Below are 23,816 nucleotides of genomic sequence, written 5' to 3' on the forward strand. Positions count from 1 at the left end.
ACTCTATACTACAGAATTGCATTCCCATTAGCTGCGTGATGCAGTTGCTTTGCCCACAATACTGCATTGCATTAGGGCTAGTTTATTGCGTTGATCATAGCAAACACTGTGGTTTATTTAGGGCTCTTACTCAACAGTTTATTCCTGGAATCTGGTGCCCTCAAGGCAAAAAAACGTTCCACCCACTGGCACGGCAACAGATATCACCCGACACTATTATTCACGACTTTTTCGCTCACTGCGTGGTTTATTAATTACAGTGTATACAAAGCTGCTGCGGTCTCTGAGGAGCTACAGGACGAGTTCTTGTTTATTGTTTGAACAGAGCCCGGTCACACACATCCACGCAACTGATACATTGTAGTTGTGGCAACAAGTAATGCACGCTTTCGCTGTTTCTTTAAACGCAACACTTTCAGCGCTGCACAAAGGATAGGGGATGCTGCGCGTCTCCAACTCGGCGCTACAGCGCTGCTATGGAATCTGCCATTCAGCAGCCAGGGGTGCACGTCAGTTCCTGTTTGTGTTTCTGTGCCGAGAGAGGTAGGTCCTTTGTGGTTCACCAGCACTAGAAGTGGGGCCTTGCTTGCTGAGTCAGGGAAAAACATTACAAAAATAATAGCCTCACGCGTCCGAGGAGCAACTGCAAACATTCAAAATACAAAGACAACAGCGCCTGGCATCCCCGTCTGAGAGAACTCCTGCCCGGGCGGTGGAACGCGTTTGGGTGTATGAAGCCGAGGGATTGGATACTGCCGTCAGTTGCACAAGGTAAGGTCTGCGTAACTTTAAAATTAGGTATACGATCTCCCCTTCCCCCGTGGCCCTCGATCATACGGTGTGTAGGTAACATTTTTTGCACCAACGGTGGGAATGAGCCTTGCTTGTTCGAAGTGACACGGTTCTCTCTCTCTCTCTCTCTCTCTCTCTCTCTCTCTCTCTCTCTCTCTCTCCTTTCTTTTTTTCCTCTCCAAAAAACAACCTCCACCTTTGGTTTGCTGGTGCTGAAGTCAGGTCGGTCAGTGATAAAGTTTTCGCGTGTCGTGGGTGGTGTTGCTGCTCCGCAAGACCCGTTTCACGACACGTCTGCATGTGTGCATTACAGCACTCGATCCATGTACTGTCTGTGATGGTCAATTGTCTGGAACGGCTAGCCAAAAACTGGCCAACGAGTTGATTATTCAAACAGCACGATTGCATTGTCTGTTTCTTTAATTACACCACGGTAAATAACATTGTTTAAACCTCTTCGTCTACCGTTGTGTACAAACCCGCTTGCGCTCTATTTTTAGTTTCAAGCCAATTCATGTTTGTTGCGATCATCGTCAGATAAATAACTTCCGTATATGTATGTATTATATTTCAAATGTTATGCTTTTAAGCAATTCATCCGTTTTTTAAATTGTGTTTTAGTTTACAGTAGGTTGAAATACAGTTCATTTACAAACACTGCTTTTTTATTTGAACATTGTGAACGAAGGTATTGTTTTATATCGTGCACTTTTTTGTAGTACGGTGTTATTGTAAATATAACGGTGTAACCTGCGATCTCCACGGAGTAGCTCCCTGTGTCACAACCCCAGACTGTACTATAGCGAGCAGTTTCACTCAATGCATTGTACACCCAAGTAATTATAGACAGATTCAATATATAGACATTACACTTTGATATTAAGCGGGGGTTTGCCCATTAGGGTATATTTAAGTGATTCTAAATGGGTTTGACTAGTTACGTTCTTGGTCAGTAAAACCATTTTCGGTTTGTAAATGAATATGTACAGACGAACGCGTTTTATATCACCTCGCGTAATATCATGCCCCGTTTATTATTAACGGGTTTTCAAAATACACTCGCCATGCACCTCAGAGAAATGACCTCCCTTGATATCATCTGGCAAACCCGCTTATTGTCACGTTCTGCGCAGCCTGTCAAATTTTGTGTAGCCGGGCTGTGCTAATGCCCCTTTCACGCTGGCACTTATACCCAGGTCCGGGCTAACCGGGTCACAATCCCGCCTAGTGTGAAGCCAAGTACCTGGGTCCCAGGGATAACGGGTTCACCCCCCCCCAGGTACTGCGGTCCCAGCGACCCCCCAACCCTAACCCTAACCCTAACCCTAACCCTAACCCTAACCCCCCCACCTTTGACCAGAGAAGCTTCAGGGCATTGACGCGCTCATTGGTGTGCCAGCGTCTGTCACCCAGGTCAACCCTGCTTTATCAAAAGCAGTGTGAAATCACATACCCGACCGACATGACAGCTGGTCCTGGTTGTGACCCGGGTAGATCATGCCAATGTGAAAGGGGCTTAAGCGAACACGGGATAGAGTTAATTTCCAACGCAACTAACAACCAGTCATCTCGGCTCATAAACTGAAGTTTTGTGCAGCCTGTCAAATGCTTTGCGGACGGTCTTAATGGGATACATTTCAGTTACAAAACACCAACGTCACCAAAATTCTGTTTTAACACAATCTTATTCCCCCCCCCAAAAAAAACAAGTGCAACGCCTGATTGATGGCTGTCATCAGTCAACAAGTTATGCCTTTTTAAGATAAGGACACTGTTTCGTTACAGTTAATGATACCCAACTTGTTAGCCCTGTAGTGAACTCTATGCATGTGTTTCATGTGAAGAACGACTAAATGTACAGTATTGAAACGCTGCTCTTTATTTCACTGTTAGTTTTCTCTTTTTTTCTTGCATTCGTAATGTGCTGTCACAGGCCAACGTGAAACCCAGTTTATACCATGACCCGCCTTATATAACGAATTATTCCTGCACGGCAGTCATGATTTTGAAGCGGGTTTTAAAGTTAGTCCATGAAAATTCAGGTTAATGCTTGTGGCATTGGAGTTGGCACGAATCTCAGACCTAATGGCATTGCTCAGTGCTTTGATGTTTTATCTGATATTGTGTCCAGTACTTGATTTCTCTAACAAGCTTTGTAAGATCAACACATAAACGAATGATGTAAATGCCTTAGAGTTAAGGAGAGTTTAGCATTGAGCGATTGTATCAGAGGCGAGTGGAAATACACACGGTGCTTGTTAGTGATTTATAGCAAGTTCTCAAACAGTTCATAAATCAATTTAAACACCATAGAAAACATCAGGTAGCTAAATGCTTTAGACATGATCAAACAAACGTCAAAATGTCACTTTACACTTAACATCATATTAATTAAAGAAAACAGAGGAGTTTTTATAAAGTTTATAAATGCACCTTTTATACATTATAAGCAGTGATTAAATTAAAGGGGGCATCTGTTATATCCTTGTTTAAAAAAACACACAGACAAAGGTTTAGTTTAGCCATTCCTTAAAAGTACAGTCAGATGTCAGTCACTGCAGATCTGTCACAAATGTTAATCATTTCAAATAATGCGATTCCAGTACTCTTCCTGTAATGGTTACAAACATTCAGATTATGTGTAAGCCCGTTATGTGAAAGTGTGTGTGTTTAAGAGATGAAACTCAATCAGAGAGGAATGCTTTGTGATGCAATATTCCACAAATTGCAAAGAAAAAGGTGCAAAGACAGCAAGGTGTCCTTCGGACAGAGGTATAGCATACCACACCTGGCACTGCTTTCAGACAGAGGTACAGCATACTACACCTGGCACTGCTTTCAGACAGAGGTATAGCATACCACACCTGGCACTGCTTTCAGACAGAGGTACAGCATACCACACCTGGCACTGCTTTCAGACAGAGGTACAGCATACTACACCTGGCACTGCTTTCAGACAGAGGTATAGCATACCACACCTGGCACTGCTGCTGCATCACCTGGTTTGGTTTCTCTCACATTTCGCACAAATACTTCTGTTGTCTCCCATTCTCAAGTGGTTTTTGTATCTGGAAAACCGCATATCCACTTGGAATTGATATTTTGGTATCTCTTTTTTTATCACACTTACATTTTTGCATATCTAGAGATACTGTACACATACCCAATTGTCATAAACTTTGGTATTAACATTATCATAAGTATCTGGGTATATGTGGGAGGGTCTGTCTGTAAATTTGTCCATCTTTCTCGGGTGCTACATTTCAAGTTCCACAGCAAAACAAGCACATATCTTGTGTCTTTTAATGCTTATTTTGCCTGGTTATTAGTGAACTGATAAGCTTTGCTCAGTCCTTTTAAAGTGCTGTATTAAACAGTGTATACTGAGGATAAATGCAAAATAAATTATGTAAATAATGTTATGTACTGCAGACTAATAAAACAGGCTTGAAAAAGAGCTTGAATTCAAAGCAGAAAGGGTTCATTCCAGTAAGTCTTACCTAATATGTATTAGTTCATAGGGCTGTCTAACACATTATGGTAAAGGTTTATTTGATTTTTTTTTAGATGGTAATTTATTTAAAGCTGTTTGTGAAAAAATGTATTGATTGTTTCTTTCAGATACTTCCAGTCAATTGAATTGAAATCGCATTAGTCAGGAAACTAGTGCTGGGACTTGCATTTCTTTAAAATGAAGTACATGGCACACATTTTTTTCTAGATTAGTATAAACATTCTGATTTTTTTTTTTTTTTTCAAAATTCCCAGAAGCCCCTCTCGTGTCGGCTGGGTTCCTTTGGGAGTTTCCTCCAGTTTTTTGGTTCACGTTCTGTAAAGCTATGGGAAAAAAAGATATATTTAGGGTTCAACGTAATGTGTGCTTCGTTTTTATAGGAAGTGTGACAATAAAACGTGTTCGATAAGATTTAGTGGAATTATTTTGTCAGTGACGTACTTTAAATTCCTGAAGATTTAAGTATCCTTGGATAACGTGGTATAATCTAAGAGGAGCAGAATAAACTCTGTACCCCTACACATTACAAAAAAAAAAACTTTCCATGTGCAGGACTGGAGTTGGGTTTCATTCAAACCTTCATACATTATCTATTAAAAAAAAAAAAAAAAAAACATGCATGTGTTTTATTTGCAAAACTGCTGTGTATTGATATGTATGGTTTTGCATTTAGAGCCGTTACTGGCATACCTTGACCCACTCTCCTTGAATTAACATGTGAAGGGGAACATACTCAATGTTCTCACGGGACAGAAGTTTGTGTTTTTGTGGTACGCCAGTTTTGTTTGGCATAATTATTTACATAGCACGGTTTTCTCGTCCGGTTCCTCAAAATACTTCCAAACGTGGCTTCACCTTTGTTTGTTCACGTGGCAGTCTGTCATTATGAAACGTTTAACCACAAGTTTAAAAATATTTTTGCATGAAGCCAGCATTAAGGAGCAGTATGGATATTCTGGTATTGATTTCTCAAACCCTTGCTCGGAACAATTAATATCACACAGATATCTTTACCATTCTCCACAGATTGTGTTTACACAATAGAGAATACAGTGTGGTAGCTGTCTCTAGTGGTCTGGATATATTTTAACATTGTAACATTCTCTACTTACTTTACTATAATATACCTGTCTGTTCCTTTCGTGTCACCAGTTGAAAGGGAGCCACACCTGTGCTTTCGCAGAGGTGATGTACCAGTTTGGTGGCTGTCGTTCACAGAAACATTATGACAGGTTTTGCAAGCAACGGATCCAGTCCTTTGTTAACTATTTCCATATACTGCATATTCACTACTATCCACTACATGATATGAACGTTGCGCTATCTTTTGTTTCTCCTCGTCCACAGGCATTTTTAATATCGCCAAGCAGATGTGATAAAAGGATCTTGCGCCGTGTCAAACAAGACACAGCTTGGTCGGCTGACTCCCTCCCTAACCGCCTCCTGCTTTAGTGCAGGAGATACTGGTACATTTACCTTCTAGTAGGTTATTTGGGAAAGGGTTACAGAGAAGTTCGCTGAATGGACAGAAAAACGTTTTTGGTGATTCAAGTTCAGACTCGAGCCTGACCCGAAAATTACATTTTCCGACCCGATCCGTGAAAAAGTTCACATTGCGACCCGAACCCGACCGGGTGCAGGACCCTACCCTGTGTAGCAGATTAGCAGCAGCTGAGCTTCTTGCTTTGTGTGACTTGGAATGGCTACATCCCACGAGGTGCTTACAATCTGAGTGCTATTCGGTGTTGCCTGGGACAAAGAAAGTCTTCTCCAGCAGTATCAAACGTGAGCTGTACATGATTATACCTCCCTATCTCCATCTCTCTCTCTCTCTCTCTCATGCATCTAATGAAAGTAGTTCTCTAAATTCAGCTGCTTAATTTAGGGTTAAACCATTTTCATGTATTGAATTGTTAATGATTGTTGAGGAAGTGCTGTGGGTATTTTGCTTTCGTGATGTGTGCTCTATTTATAACGTAAGTGGAGCTCGCCCTGCAAATAAATTTTTTTTTAACCCAAATCTAGATTCTTAAAAGGAAACCCCAGCACCCTCAACACAGTAAAGGAGGGCTTTTGTCTACGTACGTCCCTTTCAAATGTGCCCATTTTTGATAGTGAGAGTATTTAAATCTAGGGATATATAGAGGTCTGTCTGTCCATCCTTACTCCGCTTATCTGTATGCTCAGAACAGTTCATTCAAGTTTAATGAAACGCACTACTGTGTGCTTTACACTGGTAAGATCACACCCAAGCCTAGGACTTTCGTGTAGGAGTACTAACACACTGGCAGTGGATACAGTAATCAAGGCTTACTCAGTGTTGCAAACCCTACATTATCATGGAATGGCCCCTTTTATGCATTGCTTATTTTAGTTTACCGTTTACATTTCAGCCTCGTTTGTTGGTGTAACAGTGTGAAGTTACTCAATATGTTAATCATTGCTTATGTAGCATGAGTATGACTTTTTAAAGGAATCTACAGAAGTCTTTACCCAAGAACTGTTTGTAGCATAGCAATGCTTGCAACTCGCACTAGCCCTGCACCCAGTCCTGAGTTTCAGAAAAGATTTAGTGCTGAAATGACCAGGTTTCAGGAGTTTGAATAATCAGCTCCCTGGAAAATCTACTGTAATGACACAAAGCTGAAGACCTCGTGCTAGCTGGCCGCTTTCAGCTTAGAAGGAGAAAGTTCATTCTGGCTGGCTTCAAAACAACATTTTAATTTTTAATTAGCTGGAAAACAACTACGGCATATATGTGTCATGTTACAGTAAACACGGTACCCTATCAGTTGATCTATTAAAGAACGGAAAAGGATCGCTCTTCTGTATGGTAGAATGTATGTTATTTATTTAAGACGTCATTTTATATGTAGATTTGTTTCCTTTGCGTCTTTTTGATTCAGACATTGATAGATGTATACATTTCAAGCAGTGTTTGAATTTCAAATGGCATGTATTTATTTTCATGCTGTGTTGGGGAAAGTGACTGTTTTTAATATGCCCAGTTATGTAACCTCAGTCTTTAACCCAGTTTTTGAATGATTGTCCTCCTTCGCAGCCTCCATCCGCTGTAGCTCAGAAGTGAAGGTCAGTGGGTGTCCTTCACTCTCACAACCAAGCCAAGTACCTCTTTGTACCCACAAGCTCGAGAGCAGATGTCAGGGAGCCACCGCCCTCTGGAAGACAAAAGCCAGCCCCGCAGGTGTCTGCCTGAGGTCCCCAGGCTCCTGGCCAGTAGGGTCTGCTGTAGTGCGATGAAGAGAAACAGTCCAGACGGTTTTGCCTCCCTAACCCAACATGCACCTGTCCATTTTAGAGTGCTAGCAGCTTGTTCAAACCCCACCTGGTCATTTCAATACTATACCTAAACAAAGGCACAGGTGAAGCCCAGGACTGGGTGCAATGCTAGTGCAAGTTTCAAGTCCTGCTGACCCTAGCATACACACTTGCAACTGCACAGTCAAAGTCAAACAACCCTACTCAGTGAAGATGTTTTAATCTGCGCCCAGTTTGCTAACAGAGTATTGAGCGGGTAGTCATCGATGCTCATTGCTTTGAGAACGCTTATTGTAGAGCAAGAAGAGATTCTTTTCATTCGATTCTTTCATTTCCCAGCACAAAACCGATCCAAGCAGAAGAGCTTTAGTGCACAAACGCTCAACGAAAGCACGTGCACCTGGCTTCCAAATAGAGCACAAGGGTGATTAATGAATATTTAATTGAAGCCAGCAAAATAAATCTTATAATTAATCTGATTTACCGAAAATCTCGCTCTGTTGTCCACCATACCTCAATAGAATCTTCCAGTCATAGCTTTAATTTAAAAGCAGACGTCTCCCTGTATTTACACAATAGACTGGTCCGGTTCCATTATTGAGCACTGTGCTATGTGGTTGGGGGTGGGGGGCTCGGCTCGGCTTGTTGGCCTCTGTGTCTGCTCCAGGTTTTACCCCATGACTGGGAGAGCTGCCAGGAGGACTCATTTGCAGGCCTCTTTGTACAGCGCGGCCTGTAGTACTGCAGGAAAAGAAACAAGCATGTCAATACACCTGAACAACAGAATAACTGGGGTGGGGCATTGATTGTCCCTTTCATCGCACTCAGACCCACGTACTTACTAAAGATCTATCACCTCTTTAAATTGGAATGATCAGGCTCTCTCACAAGTGCATCAGTACCCCAGCACGACCAATAAAATTCTTTGAAATATCTTGGTATCCCTGAATGGAAAGTTGCCACCTCTCTTAAAGATAGATTTTGAGTTCATTTTATTTAGGCTACCACCATTTCAAGGATACTAACACCATGATTTGGACCGCCAGTGTGTCTGTAGAGATTGATTTATCTTTCAATTGTATGTGCAGTGTGTAGGTCGTCGCTGAGTAATACTGAGACAGACACAGAGCATTGGGTGTTGACACGACGCACAGGTGCGCAGATTTAATTACAACACAGGCCTGTGGTAAGGGTATCAACGACGGTAATCCTAACGCTGGATTTAATAAAGAAAACAAAGCTGAAAACAAGTTTGCCACACAAGGCGAGTGCCAGTCTCGCTAAAAGAGACGCCCTGCTCCAGGAACCTACTACACTACGAAACCCTCTCTATACTTAGTTGGGATTGGTGAGCTTTGGGCAGCCTCCCCGGGCACGCCCCCTAGTCAGTCTCCGGACCTCCCTGTCACAGCATGAAACAAATGTAGCAGCTGCTGTCAGCCAGGTTCCATACACATAAAAACGAGATCGCTTTGAACCAAACTCATGTCTAGTCGTTTCAAAACCAGAAAAAACAAATCAAATTTATAAAGATCATTATGTATATTGCCATGTGTGCTGAGCAACATGAAAACCGCACTTAATGCTGGCTTGTATACTGTATGCAAGTTGACTTATTTATTTTGACTACGCACTTTACATTGACGACATGCAGCTGTTAAACTGTGTGAATATAACCATCCCCCGAACACGTCTGCATCACTTTATATCTCATTACTACTACTACTATGACTATTGCTGTAACAACAGTTTGTAAGTCAACAGCACAGCAGAACCTTTGAGTGGGTGGTCTGTAGACCTCCTCGTTTGAATGAATGTGGCGGAGAGAAGGTGAAATGTATTGATCGGTTTTTTAAATTATATTTGTATCGTTGTGATCGTGACCCCTGGCTATTGGTATCGTAACATATTTCAGAAAACCATTGAAAGCGTTTTACAGCAATACAGAATCCTCCTGGATTGCATCGGCTAGTTTAGTGGTGATCCTGGGTAAGCACCGATACTTGGTTGATGCAGTCCGGGGAGATTTTCCCCAGTGCTGTAAAATGCTCTGAAAAGCTATCTGTGACTTATCGGGGTATAGGTGGATCAGCTCCCTAGACACTTCATTGTGTTAAATTGTGTGCAAAGAAGTTCAGACTAGAGACCGACTCTCACAGTGAGACTCATTCTTTGCATCACTACAGTGCTCCAAATTTAGTAAGCATTGCAGACTCAAACTGGCAAAACATTTAGTAACTGAACTCGACACCCAAACTCAATGACTAATGCCTTTGCAAGCTTCCTCAGAATCTGGTCCTGTTCTGTGTGGAGTCGGGCCATAGCAATTAATAATGAATCACACAAGGGACTACCTTAATGGGACAAAGTATGTGCTACATATTTCAGCCATTTGTGTTTATTCCAACCCTGGATTTTCTTAATTAATGCACTTGAAAACCAGTCCAGGCATATACAGAGGGTCCTCATAATCACTTAACGATCACAGTGTCTGAAAGTCTTTATAAGATTGACAGTGTCTCTTCTTATAGGTAAATTCAATTAGAAACTAGGTGTATGTTGTCTGCCTTGATCAGTCTTTCTCCACGTGTTGGAGAAACATACACTTAACGAGAAATTAACAGAATTAACTGGGTTTAAGAATCTGTTAGTATTTGGGTTTCAGTTAATGAGTCACTTTTGGGTTTAGTATTGATTGTTGGAGCAGGAGTCTGGTGGCAAGGAGAAAGCTTTGAGATGCACCATATGGCAATTTAAAGGGGACCCTCAGAGATAACATTCTATGGCTAAAACCATTCAAAAGAATTACAATATCCTTCCGTCCTTACATTATGGTTTCCTGAGTAAAACATCAAAGAGGCTTCGATGTTACATTCAGTTAAGCTAATAAAAGGAAGGTGGACCCACGTGGTCAGTGATATGATTGGTTGATAAAAATATGCATCTGTATTTAATTGTCTTTTCTGATTGGTTAAAGTGTACATAAGGACGTCTTTATTTTATTGTGTTGCATGTTCCCATATGTTGCTACAGCTGTTTACGTATGATGTGTGTATTGTTTTAATTTTTTTTTTTTTTTTTTACCAGTTTTTTTTAAACTTTTACATTGCATTCCCAGCCTCAAGGTGGCTTCACATGTACCTGCATGGACCTCTCAGAACTACATTTCCCATCATCCTCCTGCTCACATATGTAACTGAGATGGATTTACCAGTGAGCAGAAGGATGAGAGTTCCACATTGGTTACATATGGAGCCATCTTAAGGCAGACAATGCAATTTAAGTTTAAAAAAACTGGTCAAAACTTAATTAAACAACACACACACCTTATGTAAACAGCTGTAGCAACACATGGGAACATGTAACACAGTAAAATAAAAAGATTCTTCTGTACCCTTAAATGAATAAACATTATAACTTATGCTTAAGGAAAAGAATACCCAGTTGCCCTACTGTATCTAATAAAGTGTCTTCATTGAAATCTACAACGCAGTTTGGAATCGCAATCATTTTATAGTCCCGGATGCAAGAAGGAAAAAAAACAACATTAACGAACATTTTTAATTCTTTGTTACTTTTTCCAGCACACACCCTGCTGCCTGTGTAAGGGTGATGCAGAGAGGTGATGTAAAGGCAAGACAGAACGTGCAGATTGAGACAGACAGACGGACATGCTAAGCACAAAAGGGTCCCCCTTCTTTGAATAAGCAAGAACTGTCATGTTCAGCACTGTGCAGAAATCACCCAACAGAGTGCTGTCAGTGGACAGCATGCTTCAGTGAGTCTTAGGTGGTCAGCCCTGAACTCTGGTTGTCTGTTCCCTCTGTCCAAAGTTCACCGTAACCAAGAGAGCTTTGTCTTCTCTGTAGATATTCCCGAAAGAATTCGGTCATATTCTGATGATAATATTCCATTGAAAAAACATGTTAATTAGCACAATGTTAGCTGGATTAATATTCATATCCCCGGCGTTTGTACGTCACTCTGATAATTAGCAGCTAGATGTACCTGCTTGTTTTTTCTTCTGCACATTTTCTCGGGAACACAGAAGAACCCTTCAGCCGCCCACACAAGCCTTTCATCTGCTCTGCTTTGACGACAACAGCAGTTACTTTGGATAATTTGCACTCTCTTTTAATGACGCTCTGACGTCAGTCCCGGGCTTACAGAGGTGATCTAACCAAAGCTTTCAAATCCCTTTCTCTGGCTGCTCTGGGTGCAAAAGGCACCTGGCATCTGAAAATCAAATGCATTGCAACCACACCATCCATCTGAAACCACACGCTGCGCAGTTACTTTAAATCGCGTGACGTGCGATCGTTCGATTAGTCACTGTATGTGTGTCTGCCCTGCTAGCACACTTTATTATATCTAGAATTATATTATTTAGCATTAGTTATTGGGGGTAATAGATTGTGAGAATATCTTAAGGTACCTTTGTCTACATGTCGCATTTTTATATGCACCTTGAGAGCAGTTATTGCACATTTTAATATACTTTTACGTCTAGAACCTAGAATTGAGTACTACGGTAGGTATTGCATTGATTATAATTAGTGTTTGTCTGCATAATTAATATATGGTCTATTGTTCATTGTAGTAATTAAAACATTTAAAAGCTGTGTTGTGCTGCTTTTAATGTGTCAGGACATGTGTAGCTCTACAGATTTAAATGTAAAGCTTCCAAAGTAATATTAAGTGGAAATGTGTCGTATGACTGAGATTGATATTACTAGGAGCTTCCCATTATATTCAGACAAGGTAATGTTGATAATAAGTGATATGTGTTGCAGTAGGAGTGCCTGCATCAGAATCTATGCACGGCTCTACTCTGTTGTAGGCAGATGTTTTGTTCTGTAAATGTTTGTGTTGAACTCTCAGTGAGGCTGTGTGCGAAGCTTCTCTCCTGCCAGTAGGCGCGTTACATGTCAGTCAGAAGGGGAAGCAGCTAATTGGTTAATGACAGGAAATAAGCTGTTGAAGGAGTGGGGTACAATTTCACCCACTAGATGACCGATAAGGTGCAACACGAAGTGAAAGCATGGCTTGCAAACAGAGATTTCTTTAACCAAGTGTAGAACTCTAAGTCGTGTTTTAAAAAAAAAAAAAAAAAAAGTTTGCCATGAAATGTGATTCTTTCAAAACTGCACATTTAAGACCTGTGTAGGGAATGGAAGCGCGCAGCAGGTAAGATTTATGAAATTATTTTGTTCCGATCATGTAGGTAGAATAAATAGCTGTTTGATAAAAGCCCATGACTGCTGACTGCTGTTTAACCCAGTGCAGGTGCACATGCTTTACATTTTTTAAATGTTTCTTACATTACAGCAAGGAGAAGATTGTATAATTTTTTTTTTTTTTTTTAGCTATTCCGTTCTTGAAATTCTTGTTTGCGTCAGTGTGTGTTTTCAATCCCCCAGCAGCATTGCTGCTTAGCCTGTACCAGTCTCTGCTGTAACACAGACTGTGCAGTGCCTTATCAGTGGATACATCGGACTGGGCTGAGTTCTCTTCTGTAATTCAAGTTCCTTGTCTGTGTTTGCTTGTCAGTCAGCTGCGTGATGTTTGTGTTTTTGTGTTCTTGTGCTTTGGAAGCAACATACAGAGCTGATCCAGCCACTGTTCCATCCGGTGTTCCATGTAGTTCACGTTGGTCCCTGATTGGATCTCAAACGCTCCATTGGGTGTCCTGTATAGTGCATGTCAGTCCCTGGTTGGATCTCAAGTGTGTATTCATTTTAAAACATGAAAGAAATTGAGCAAGAGCAGGCCGTTCAGCCCATCTGTGCTTATCCAGTTCCTAGTAGCTGATTGATCTCAAAACTCTGCCAAGGCGTGTCTTGAGAGATCCCAGTGATTTTAGCATCAACAAACAGGAAACAAATGAGGTTAAAGAACTCTCTGTTTGCACAACTTGCTTTCTGAGAGTCTTACACTTCTTTGTGGTCATTTTACCTGCAGGGCCTTTGCTTTTGGTTAGGAACCAACTTGTTGTTTCCCTTAATGACTCTGCGTCCTTTGCTTGAAGTGGCTGTGGTGAAATCACATGGGAAGACACTACAAGCAAACCCAGAACTTGTTTTGACCTAGTGCAGTACCTGATGTTTTAAAACAAAACGTTTGCATTGTCATATTTATATTTGGAACCTGCGGACCAGTATAGTGAATGAAAGGGCAAGATAGCCGGTATTCACGAAAGTATTTAGTTAGATCCACTTCGAAGCATGCGATCCAATGCAGCCCCCCTGCCCCCCCTGCCCCCCCACCTGTGCTCCATTCCCTGTGGTATGCCACCCTGCACACCCTCCTGATTGCTGATTTACTGTAAACCCAGCCTGTGGCATCCCTGAGTGATCTTTAGCAGGAGTACGGTTTCATGTGTGCGCTGGGCTCAGCTGGAGTGAAACCACAATGCAGGGAGCAGAACTTTTTATATACAGTCAGGAAGAGAATCACTTTCATGTCTCTGGCCGTCTACCAGACCACAAGCGTTTGGGAGCCTGCCCGCCTGCCTGCCCTGGGTCCCTGCAGCGCCGTGTCCAGCCTTGTGGTCAGGAGGCAGAGGAGGGCAGGAGTCGGCCAGTCTGCCATTCTGCTCTTTTGGCTTATTTGGAAGTAACACGACTCACTGGTTAAACTGGTATTCTGAGAGGAGCCCGAGAGGCCTGCTTCTAAGAGACACTGATTTGCACCATTTATGTGCAGTTACAATAGTGTGTCTGAAGTGACCGCTAAATCTAGAAATGCTTAGAGTGTGCAGAATTCATTCTGAATGCATGCAGAGCTGTTAAGTGTCAAAGTGGTGAGCACCCGGGTTGATCCCTCAGTATTTTGCTAGGAGTCGTAGAGATTAATTTATTTCAGTTTTAAATGATATATCTAGATATTGTCCATAATCATATCACTTATAGAAAACAATTGTCACATAGCTATTAAAATGGATGACCATACATTCAGAAATCCTAAAAGAAACTCTGCATTAAAGACAGTGAGAAATGTTCTTTTTAACCAGTTTGATTCTTACTAGTTGGGATTCATTTCGGTTGTTGTTTTTCTTTCACAAGTAGCTTCCAGTGTTATGCCCTGGAGTGAAAGCTGCTTTGGTAAATGCAAGCTTGTGTGTTGAGTGCACTTGATGAGACTGCTCTGTGAATGAGCAGCCTCAGCAATCCCGGGTTAATGGGTTCATGTGACAATACATGGAGTACCGGTTGTTATCAGAGTTTACTGCGCTGGCATGCACGGCACCACAGAGACGCATGAAGCTGCAGTGCTGAACTGGGTGAAGGCCGTGGCATGTTTCCATCTTGTCTCGTGCCAGCATCAAACTAGGGCCAGTTCACCTGTATCATGTTTTTGTATAACTGCTATAAATTTGCCAGCCTCCAGTATATCCCTGACAGTATAATATAGTCCCAGCCTGTTCTTTTTCTGCACTCGGAGTCTAAAACCCTGTCTCTTGCTTTCTTTGCATTGGGGGTTCCACAGAGTCTTTCAATCCTGTTGACAGTGTTTCAGGAACCAATCGTGCAGATTTGATTGTATGAAAGCAGCGACACAGGGCAGGGTTTTCAAATATGCACCAATATCCGCACGCCTCGGGGTGTTGACGAAACCAAGTGCAGTTAATTAGCACAGACCTGCAGGTACTGCACCATATTTGAACACCCTGGGTGTGTTATTGATTTTATAAAATGTTCCGAGCAGTTTCATGGTGTTGGCACTGCTTCTCCCTGACTCTGTTTGGCTGTGCATTGTAATCCACTTGGCTGAATGTGTGTAGGTCCAGTCTCTGAAGTGAAAGGTTGGGATGCCCTGCCCCTATATAACACCGATGTTTGCCCCTCTTGTCGCGCAGGTCCCCCCCCCCTCCCCCGAGACTCTGTGGAAGGTCTCCTCCCCTCTCTCCGTGACGCTGTGGACGCGCTGACCAGTGCTTGACCACACAGAGGAGCAGACAGCGCACTCCGGCCGCAGCATGAACGAAGTGACCGTGGTGCGGGAGGGCTGGCTTCACAAGAGAGGTGACCGTTCACAACTTCAAACATTAGTGACCCAGTGGGGGGGGGGGGGGGGGGGGTCTGCGAGGCAGAGAGCTGGCAGTTAATTGAGCTGAGAAGGGTTTTAAAGTGGCTTCAAATGTTATTTTTGCTTTTTACACTTTCCTGGGGTATCGCACAATAGCAGGATCTACGATGTGTGTGTGTGTGTGTGCGTGTGCGTGCATGCAAGTAGAGTATGTTGGGCTGGCAGAGTTAAAGACACATTGTAACATTTAAATAGAACGAGGAGGCCGGTTCAGTTAGGGTTCTCCAGACGAGCTCAGATCAGATTTAGACCAAAATGCTCTTAATGGTATTTTGATTCGTAAAGGAAATTACTTTTGTGTGTGATGAAGACATTTGAAATGTTTCATTTCTTTTTCCTTTACTGGATAACCTTGCTCAGTTTGAAAAGCCTTTTTACCCAGGGAAGCAATTCCTTTTTCTAAAAGAAAATGCAGGAATTCACTGACAAACGTTTCGTCTAGCAGACTTGCAGTGCAGCAACGCTTCGTCGAAACGTTTCTTGCTGAATTGTTGAAGCTTCTGCAATAGTTGCGGATGAAGCATCCAGTTTTGTAGAAACTTAAAATGTCACTGTCTACAAAACAGAAACAGTCAACACTTGCTTCATTTTATGCCGTATGCATGTTAGTGCAGCAAATGCTGTTGGGACTGGATGTTCCAGTTTTTTGTACAACACCCAGGTCTCATTTCAAACCACTGTATGAATTCATACTGCTAATATTTTTGGTGTTTTTGACTGAGGTTGAAATTTGTTTGAATATTGAAGTGAATCTATTGTGGTGCAGAACAAGAAGTGTTGCTCTTTGGTGCAGAAGTGGCTGCCCTGGTAATGGCACGAGATTGTACATTTAGGATAACATGGGGCAAAATATTTGGGCACCCTAAATATTATTATTAATAATAATAATAATAATAATAATAATAATAATGTGTTTGGTTGTTTGTTTGTTTTATTAATTATTTTTACGGTTTTGAGTTATTTTGTAAAAGAAAAAAAAACATTTAATTGTTCGTTTTTCTTCACTTTTTAGTGAAACACTTCCGTTTGTAAATTGAGATATATATTAATCCCAGGTTGGAGACGACTATCCTGGGCATGGGACATTCCCACTCCCCCCTCTCTCAAGGCTCCCAGATTCCTCTCCCATGGAGACAGATATAGCCAGCATCTAGAGCGCTAAATTAGCTCCATGAATCAGCTCTATTTCTGTACCTTTCCTGCTCTTCCAGCACGCTTGACAGCTGTGCAGTTTACTGTATCAGCCTGCTTCCGCTGACCACGTTTGCAATTTCAACTCTCCGAACCCGGCTACAATTACTGGAACTGGAGACTCGAAGGAGGCAGGGGAGTGCGTTTATTTGTTTGTTTTTCTGATGCTTCTACATTTCAGTGCTGGTGAAGGGCAAGAGTCAATGGTACTACAGGCGTGCCCTGTACGGGCTGTCATGCCATGTGCTTTATTACTGCTGGTGGCACAAGATTACCACTGTCTGGAAACGTTTGCTCTAGTTGAAGTGAAACAACAAATACAACACGGTTTAAGTAAATATTGAATGTACCCAAGTCCAAAAGACATAGGATAATGAATAAAACGAACACACTGCCAGTCTGCGATTTCCAAAGACTTCACAAAACCAGCATTTATTAAAACCTTAAAATTCAGTTTCTTTTTAGAGCTGTATATTGGATGAATCTAACTAGCTAACTATTTTATTGAAATAGCTTGAAATGAGCTGGAATATTTGTGCCGGAGGTATTTTGTATTAATACCTTCCAAAAATGCATCACTGTATATATTTTATAGCCATATTATTCTTAGTGGTAAATGTCACTCTGTTATAGTAGAATGTTTCTTCATGGATGCTAGTTGCAGTAAATAGCCAAGCTGTCCTGAGATTTGATTTGCATTTTGCAGTATGAGAGATCAGGCCATTTACAGTAACCCACACTTTTCCCCAACACTAAACAAAACACCACAGTCTCTCACCTCCAGTGATGTGCGCTAGAAATACACTCAGAGTTACACTTGCATTCATGCAATTTAGAAAACAGTGCAATATTCTAACAAACACTGCTTGAAATGTATTCTGTAGAAGAAAACGACCTTGGAACAGAATCTATAAATTACTGTCAAAATGAGGAAACCAGTTGTTACTGGTATGAATTACACTTTTGTTTTCTAGCTAATTCTTAAATAAAAAAAAAAAAAAAAAAAAAAAAAAAAAAAATCATCTATACTTTGAAAGAATATTTGAATATGAAAAACCCAACACTAATATATTTTCATTTGTTTTCCCAAGTGCATTCTATATAATCCACAGAGTGAGCAAGGATTGATGAATCAGAAACGGCATTTTAATAACAAATCACCTGCTTCCGTAAGTAATTATGTTCGTCAAGCAGACTCATTACAAAACAGAACATGCTTCACTGAAATATTCGCCAGTAATTTTGTTCTTCGTTTCACGCATGCACAGACTGGTATTCCCAGCGTGTAAACTGCACTTGCAAATGTAAAAGTAGAGCTGTAGGCTATACCATACTGTAGGCTTCTGTAACGTTTTGGAATGGTGCAAAGGTCAGAGAAACAGCTGGTAAGCTGCATGAAATCCACTGAAAACCCCAAACATGCCCCTGTCGATTTACAGGCTACCGATGCTCTGTACCAACACTGATTAGTTCCACTGCTTATTCAAAAAAGGTAGCCACCGTGCCAGAATTGTGTGCGACTCGTTTGAGGAGATTGATAGAGACCTGAATAGATTTACATCCCTCGAGACCTTGCAACACCTTGTGGAGTCTGTGCCATGTCAAGCCTGTGATCGGGTCAAACAGTGGCCCAACCCAATATTAGGCACTGTTCCTGTTAAAGTGGACAAGCAGTCCGTATTGGTCATACAGCATTAACACTTATAAAAGTTTACAATAACTATCAACAGCACTGTACTGTATGTGCACAGTGTTGTACCTCTTAAATGAGATGCCACTGACCATACACAGCTACACAGATACTATGCCAAGCTGCTTCCTTTTGAATGGGGGAAACAAGGTCCTTTCTACTTGATTTGATGGAGTAAGAATAGGCACACAGCTGCTATTTGAATGAAGCTAGAATGGGGAAATTCACATTGGAAATCTTAGATACATCCACATTTCAGAAATGTATTGCTGCGTGGGTTGAAACTCACATTCGCCCTGCACCTAGCCCTAGGTTTCAGAACTAGCCTCAATTAAGTCTGTTATTGAAATGACCACAAGCCCGGAGTTTGATGTTAAGTGAATTGTTCCTTTTATAGATATGTCAACAGCTGCTGTTAGTAACCCTACAAAGGCAGATGTATTCATGCTCTGATGAGAGTCAGTTCATTCAGGGCTGATTGTTCAAACCCCTGGCCATTTCAGTAATACACCTAAACATAGTTCTAAAACTCAGGACTAGGTGCAGTGCTAGTGCAACTTTCAAGCCTGGCTACTGGACGTATGTATACCACAGAATTCTGACCGCCGCACCCTTAACCCCAGCACATATGTCAGCGTGGGAAACTGTTTTGTTGTCGCCGTCCCAGGTTCACAAACCCCTTGTGTCACCACACTAGTCAATAGCTCAGCCTTCTGTTTACTGAGCTGTGACCTCTTTAAAACTGTTTGCTGAGCACAGGCGCTATTTTGTCATTTATTGAGAAGAAAGTAGCGGCATATTGAGATTGTGTGTGGAGGTATTTAAAACCTGGCAGGACTACAGCAAACAAAATGTACAGTCACAGGACAGTCTTGCTCTGAGGACCACAACCATACGGAGGTCAGCAGATCTGTTGTTCCTCAATAAGGGAACAGCAATAAAGAAGCTGTTCTAAAATCAGGGTTTACTGATGAAACGCTTCACAGGGACCTACCATGATTATTTCAAAGGTAGAAAAATAACGTCAAGTTGTTGTGCAGCAATGATAATGGCATTGCTGTGGCCTGTTCCTCGGCTGGAACTCCCATCCAGCTGTTTGTTAATTAAACAGATGAAGGTTCATGTTCTGTGATTTCAATAGTGCCTTTTTGGGGGCTCACAAACTACTGCATTAAAACCACTCGCCTTCCACCAGCTCAAGTTCTACTGAAACCTCATGAAACCTGGGAATCGTGCAAATGGTTGCAGCAGCTTTGCCACATTTGGTCAGATCTCCAGGCTTGGGAAAATCACAGCAAATGCAGCGGGGGTCAGACCATGCCTGACGCTTTCCTGCTTTTGACTGTGGATATCTCCTCCCCACGCAATCGCAGCGTGTCGGCTCAGCTGGTCAGAAACGACTCGTAAGCTGAAAGTGGCGAAACCTGTTGCAATGGTGAACAAGTTTCTTGGTGAAGAACCCTGGTCAAGTATCTACTCTAAAAGGCGAGTGATTTTATTACAATAATTGGAGCCTTTGAAAAATTAATGTTGAAAAGGAGAGTCTTATTATAACTAAACTTTTGAATGGTGTCATTTTTCCTGGCTTTTACAGGTTCACACGTGCATTGCCCTGTGTACGAGATGATAATTGCAAATTTGTATGTTTGGTTGCCGTACTTCTTCTGGGTTACTTAGTATCTTCATGCAAGGGTTGGCTCGTGTACAGGAAGTGAAGTACTGCCGAGTACACAGCAGGCAGTGCCAGATCCCAACCCAGCAAGACCTGACCTGACCCTGCTGCTGCATAGCTTTCCCATGCTGTGTGTGACCACATCCCCATCCAAAACGTTCTGACTGGGCCGAGCCAGTCAGCTTTCTGAGACATGAGCGAGCCCTGCTTACCCTGAGCTGACACCCCCAAGCTTGTTGTTCCCTGAATTCCTATGTTAAAGTCGGCATGTTTGGTCTTGCAGGAGAGTACATTAAAACATGGAGACCCCGTTATTTCATCCTGAAGAGCGATGGCTCCTTTATCGGCTACAAAGAGAAACCAGAGACATCCGACCACATCCTGCCCCCTTTAAACAATTTCACAGTAGGCGGTAAGTGTAATCTTTTTCATTTTTTTTTTTTTATTAACCCCTCATGTATATCCCTGGTAAGTATTACAAAAGAGGACTATGACTAACTCTGCACATTGCAGTCAATCAAATAAACTCTTCAGCCTGTTATGTTTTGTTTGTGATTTAAAACATTCTTTAGCACAAGTTCTGACCACTAAGATCGGGATTTGTAAGCCTGTATCTTATGGGCTGAATTTGATGTGGTTTATCCTTGGTGGAAGTTATCCGTAGTTCTGACGTTCTGCTTAGATTTATTATTGTTTATTTCTCATGTGTTGATTACCAGTCGGGTTCAATAGTACAGTGATCCCTCATGATAAGGCTGTTCGATCATGGCTTCCCACAGTGCCAATATACTAGCACCTCCGTTCTTGTTGCAGGCAGAACACAAAGGGTTATACGTGCTATGAATATGGGTTGAAAGAACAGTTTCCTAGAAAAAAAGATAAAGAACACGCATTTAAGTGAAGTGGGTAGATGTTCTTAACCCAGGTACTGCTGTATCTCAGCACAGAGCTTCGCCCCGACATTGCGCTGTGATTTGCAATAAGAGCTCACTTATTCTGACTTTGTACCTACTGCTGTCCAGAGGCGTTTGCCACCTTGTCGCAAGAAACTGCAGTTCTGTGCATGCCGTGCCAGTCAGTCGCATTCTCGCACGTTAGCTTGTATGCTGCACTGTTGGCTTCTTTGGGCTGGATTGTGTGTTGGAGTTTCTTTGTGCTGTAGGTTACAGTACTATATTGAGAACACAAAACTCACTTCTGACCTCGTATCAATCTTCAGGGGGCTAAATTTAAAACTCCTCAATGGAACCTAGGACGTGGGTACACACACAGTATATAATTTCCTTCAGCTAATATCATTATTCAGAATGTATTTTCCAGTGTTGGGGTCTGTTTTCCACTGTGCTGTAATAAGGCATGGGTAGAGAAAGTTGTGTTTAAATCACTCTTCACTTTTAAGTGTATCTGACAATTCTTTTTAATGTTGGATGTCCCTTAGACTGGGCTATTTAACTTCAATCAAGAGCCATTTTCAGCACATCTCTGGGTGTACCGATACGCTAATGTCATGATATGTACGTATGTGTAGCTCGTGCTATGTAGTGTACCACAGTACATGCCAAGGTCCTGATGAGCTATGTGTATGATGAATAAGATCAAATGCTCATTCAATGATGGACTATTTTGTTAAGACAAAAAAGAATTGAGTTAACGAAAGCCTGTGTATAGAACACGCCTGTTCTTCATTCAAGAACCACCTGCTGAGTTACAAAGAGCTATGTTGATATGCTTTGTCTTCAACCGCACAGTTACGATACAGTTACGATGTAAAGAAAGTGTCGCGATGAGTTGTTGCACCCCTAAACCTCAAATCTCCCCTCTCTCACTGTGTGACCCTGAGCGAGCCACTTCACCTCCTTGTGCTCCATCTTTGGGGTGAGACGTTGTTGTAAGAGACTCTGCAGCTGATGCATAGTTCACACACCCTCGTCTCTAAGTCGCCGTGGATAAAGGCGTCTGCTAAATAAGCAAATAATAATAATAACAATAATAATATTAATAATAATAATAATAATAATAATAAACAACTTAAGGCAAAGCGGATAATTTTGTCAAACCAAATTGCATTTTAAGATACCTTGACATATTTAGAGATCTGTAAATCATTTGCAGATATCTTTTAAAAGAATTTGAGATATCACTTTCCACGGTATTTAATGTATTATGCATTGTGTTTTTTACTGTACCATGTGTAAGACAGGATATATAAATAATTTTTAAACACCTAAGAGAACAACAATGAATCAATGATAACTACCATCTTGTAAAGTGCTTTGTGATGGTGGTCCGCTATGAAAGGCGCTATATAAAATAAAAATTGATTCATCTCAAACTGATTTAGAGATATCCTTAAAAAAATGTTGTGCTAGCATGGTACACCAAACAGTCCGTTTAGAGAGATCTCGAAATTACTTCCTGTTCATCTCCTAAATGACTTCCTGTGAAAACACTTTATGTTTTGAATGGCGTTTCTGGACATTTGGAGATATCGCGAAATGAACAGGAAGTAGTTTTGAGATATCTTAAATTTAATATCCTGAAAATTATTTCAAGATATCTGTAAATGTATTTTAGATATCTCAAAGTGGCAATATGGCTTGCCATAGATAATCTAGGTCTAAAATTACATTTAAAAAAACAAAGCTGGCTCCAGCTGGCTACAGCCTAACAAGTTTGAAAGCCAGGGCTTCAGAGCTTAGAGCTGGCGCATTCCTCTGCCCTTCTCTTCACTCTTTCAAGGCCTGATGCAGGTTTAATTTCTCTTGCCATGTTTCTGTGTCAACAGAATGTCAGCTGATGAAGACGGAGCGTCCAAGACCCAACACCTTTATGATCAGGTGTCTTCAGTGGACGACGGTCATAGAGCGGACCTTTCATGTGGACAGTCCAGATGAGAGGTAAAGCCGCCTTGTCATTGCATTGGTGCAGAGGAGTGCTGATCCAGGAGTGAGGTCTGTGCAGCTGCCTATGAGGCTGATCCATTGATCCACGAGTAAGGTCTGTGCAGCTGCCCCTCATATCCCCTGGAGTCTCCCCTGGTAAAGGCATGGCCACTTAGTTTGCAGGGTGAGACACCCAGTCAAGGGAGTGTAGGTTTGGGGGAGCTCAAACAGTCACCTGCAGGGTCGGCCTTTCTCCTCCAGGGGCTGGTCGCTTGGTCGTGAGATCACAGGATCCTCACTGACGCTCAGTTCTCCAGAGCTGTTGCTGTCATAAGAGAACACAATTAGGCATTTAAAACAGGGTTCCATACTTAATTCCTATCCATATATAGTTATTCTACTTGACAACCACTACTCATTGTTTCACAGATCTGTTTTATTTCTACGTTTACCAGCCATTCTGTTCTCTCTTGGGATGCCTTGTATAGGTCTGTGTATGTCCTCGAATTGCCTCATTGAGATACAGAGTCTAATCGGATTCAAGCTACCTGTTGGAAGAATCGATTCCTAAATCCGCTATCCATTCTGCATGTAAATTTGTTTGGAGCTGGGGTCTGGGTTTTTATTGGGACGCATTCATTGTGGGGCTGTGCAGATACGCATTTTCCCTTAAGATGTTTTAATTCGTTTCTTGTTGTGAAAGTTACA

The 23,816-nt window shown here is 41.8% G+C and overlaps 1 protein-coding gene across 2 annotated transcripts in view; it reads left to right on the forward strand.

Moving 5' to 3' along the window:
• Window positions 1-274: 274 nt before the first annotated feature.
• The window catches only part of LOC121304828 (RAC-beta serine/threonine-protein kinase-like), a 35,163-nt gene continuing 11,621 nt past the window's right edge, over window positions 275-23,816 (forward strand). Inside the window, exons 1-4 of one of the 2 annotated variants that reach the window (XM_041236237.1) lie at window positions 275-771; window positions 15,444-15,609; window positions 20,510-20,638; window positions 23,012-23,123. In XM_041236237.1, coding sequence (XP_041092171.1) covers window positions 15,564-15,609; window positions 20,510-20,638; window positions 23,012-23,123 — 287 coding nt within the window. In that variant the 5' untranslated portion in view covers window positions 275-771; window positions 15,444-15,563. Of the gene's footprint in view, window positions 772-15,443; window positions 15,610-17,909; window positions 18,034-20,509; window positions 20,639-23,011; window positions 23,124-23,816 lie in introns of those variants that run through there. The other variant, XM_041236238.1, reaches the window with a different exon arrangement.

This window comes from Polyodon spathula, chromosome 40 (genome assembly GCF_017654505.1).
Source record: "Polyodon spathula isolate WHYD16114869_AA chromosome 40, ASM1765450v1, whole genome shotgun sequence".
NCBI classification, from domain to species: Eukaryota; Metazoa; Chordata; class Actinopteri; order Acipenseriformes; family Polyodontidae; genus Polyodon; species Polyodon spathula.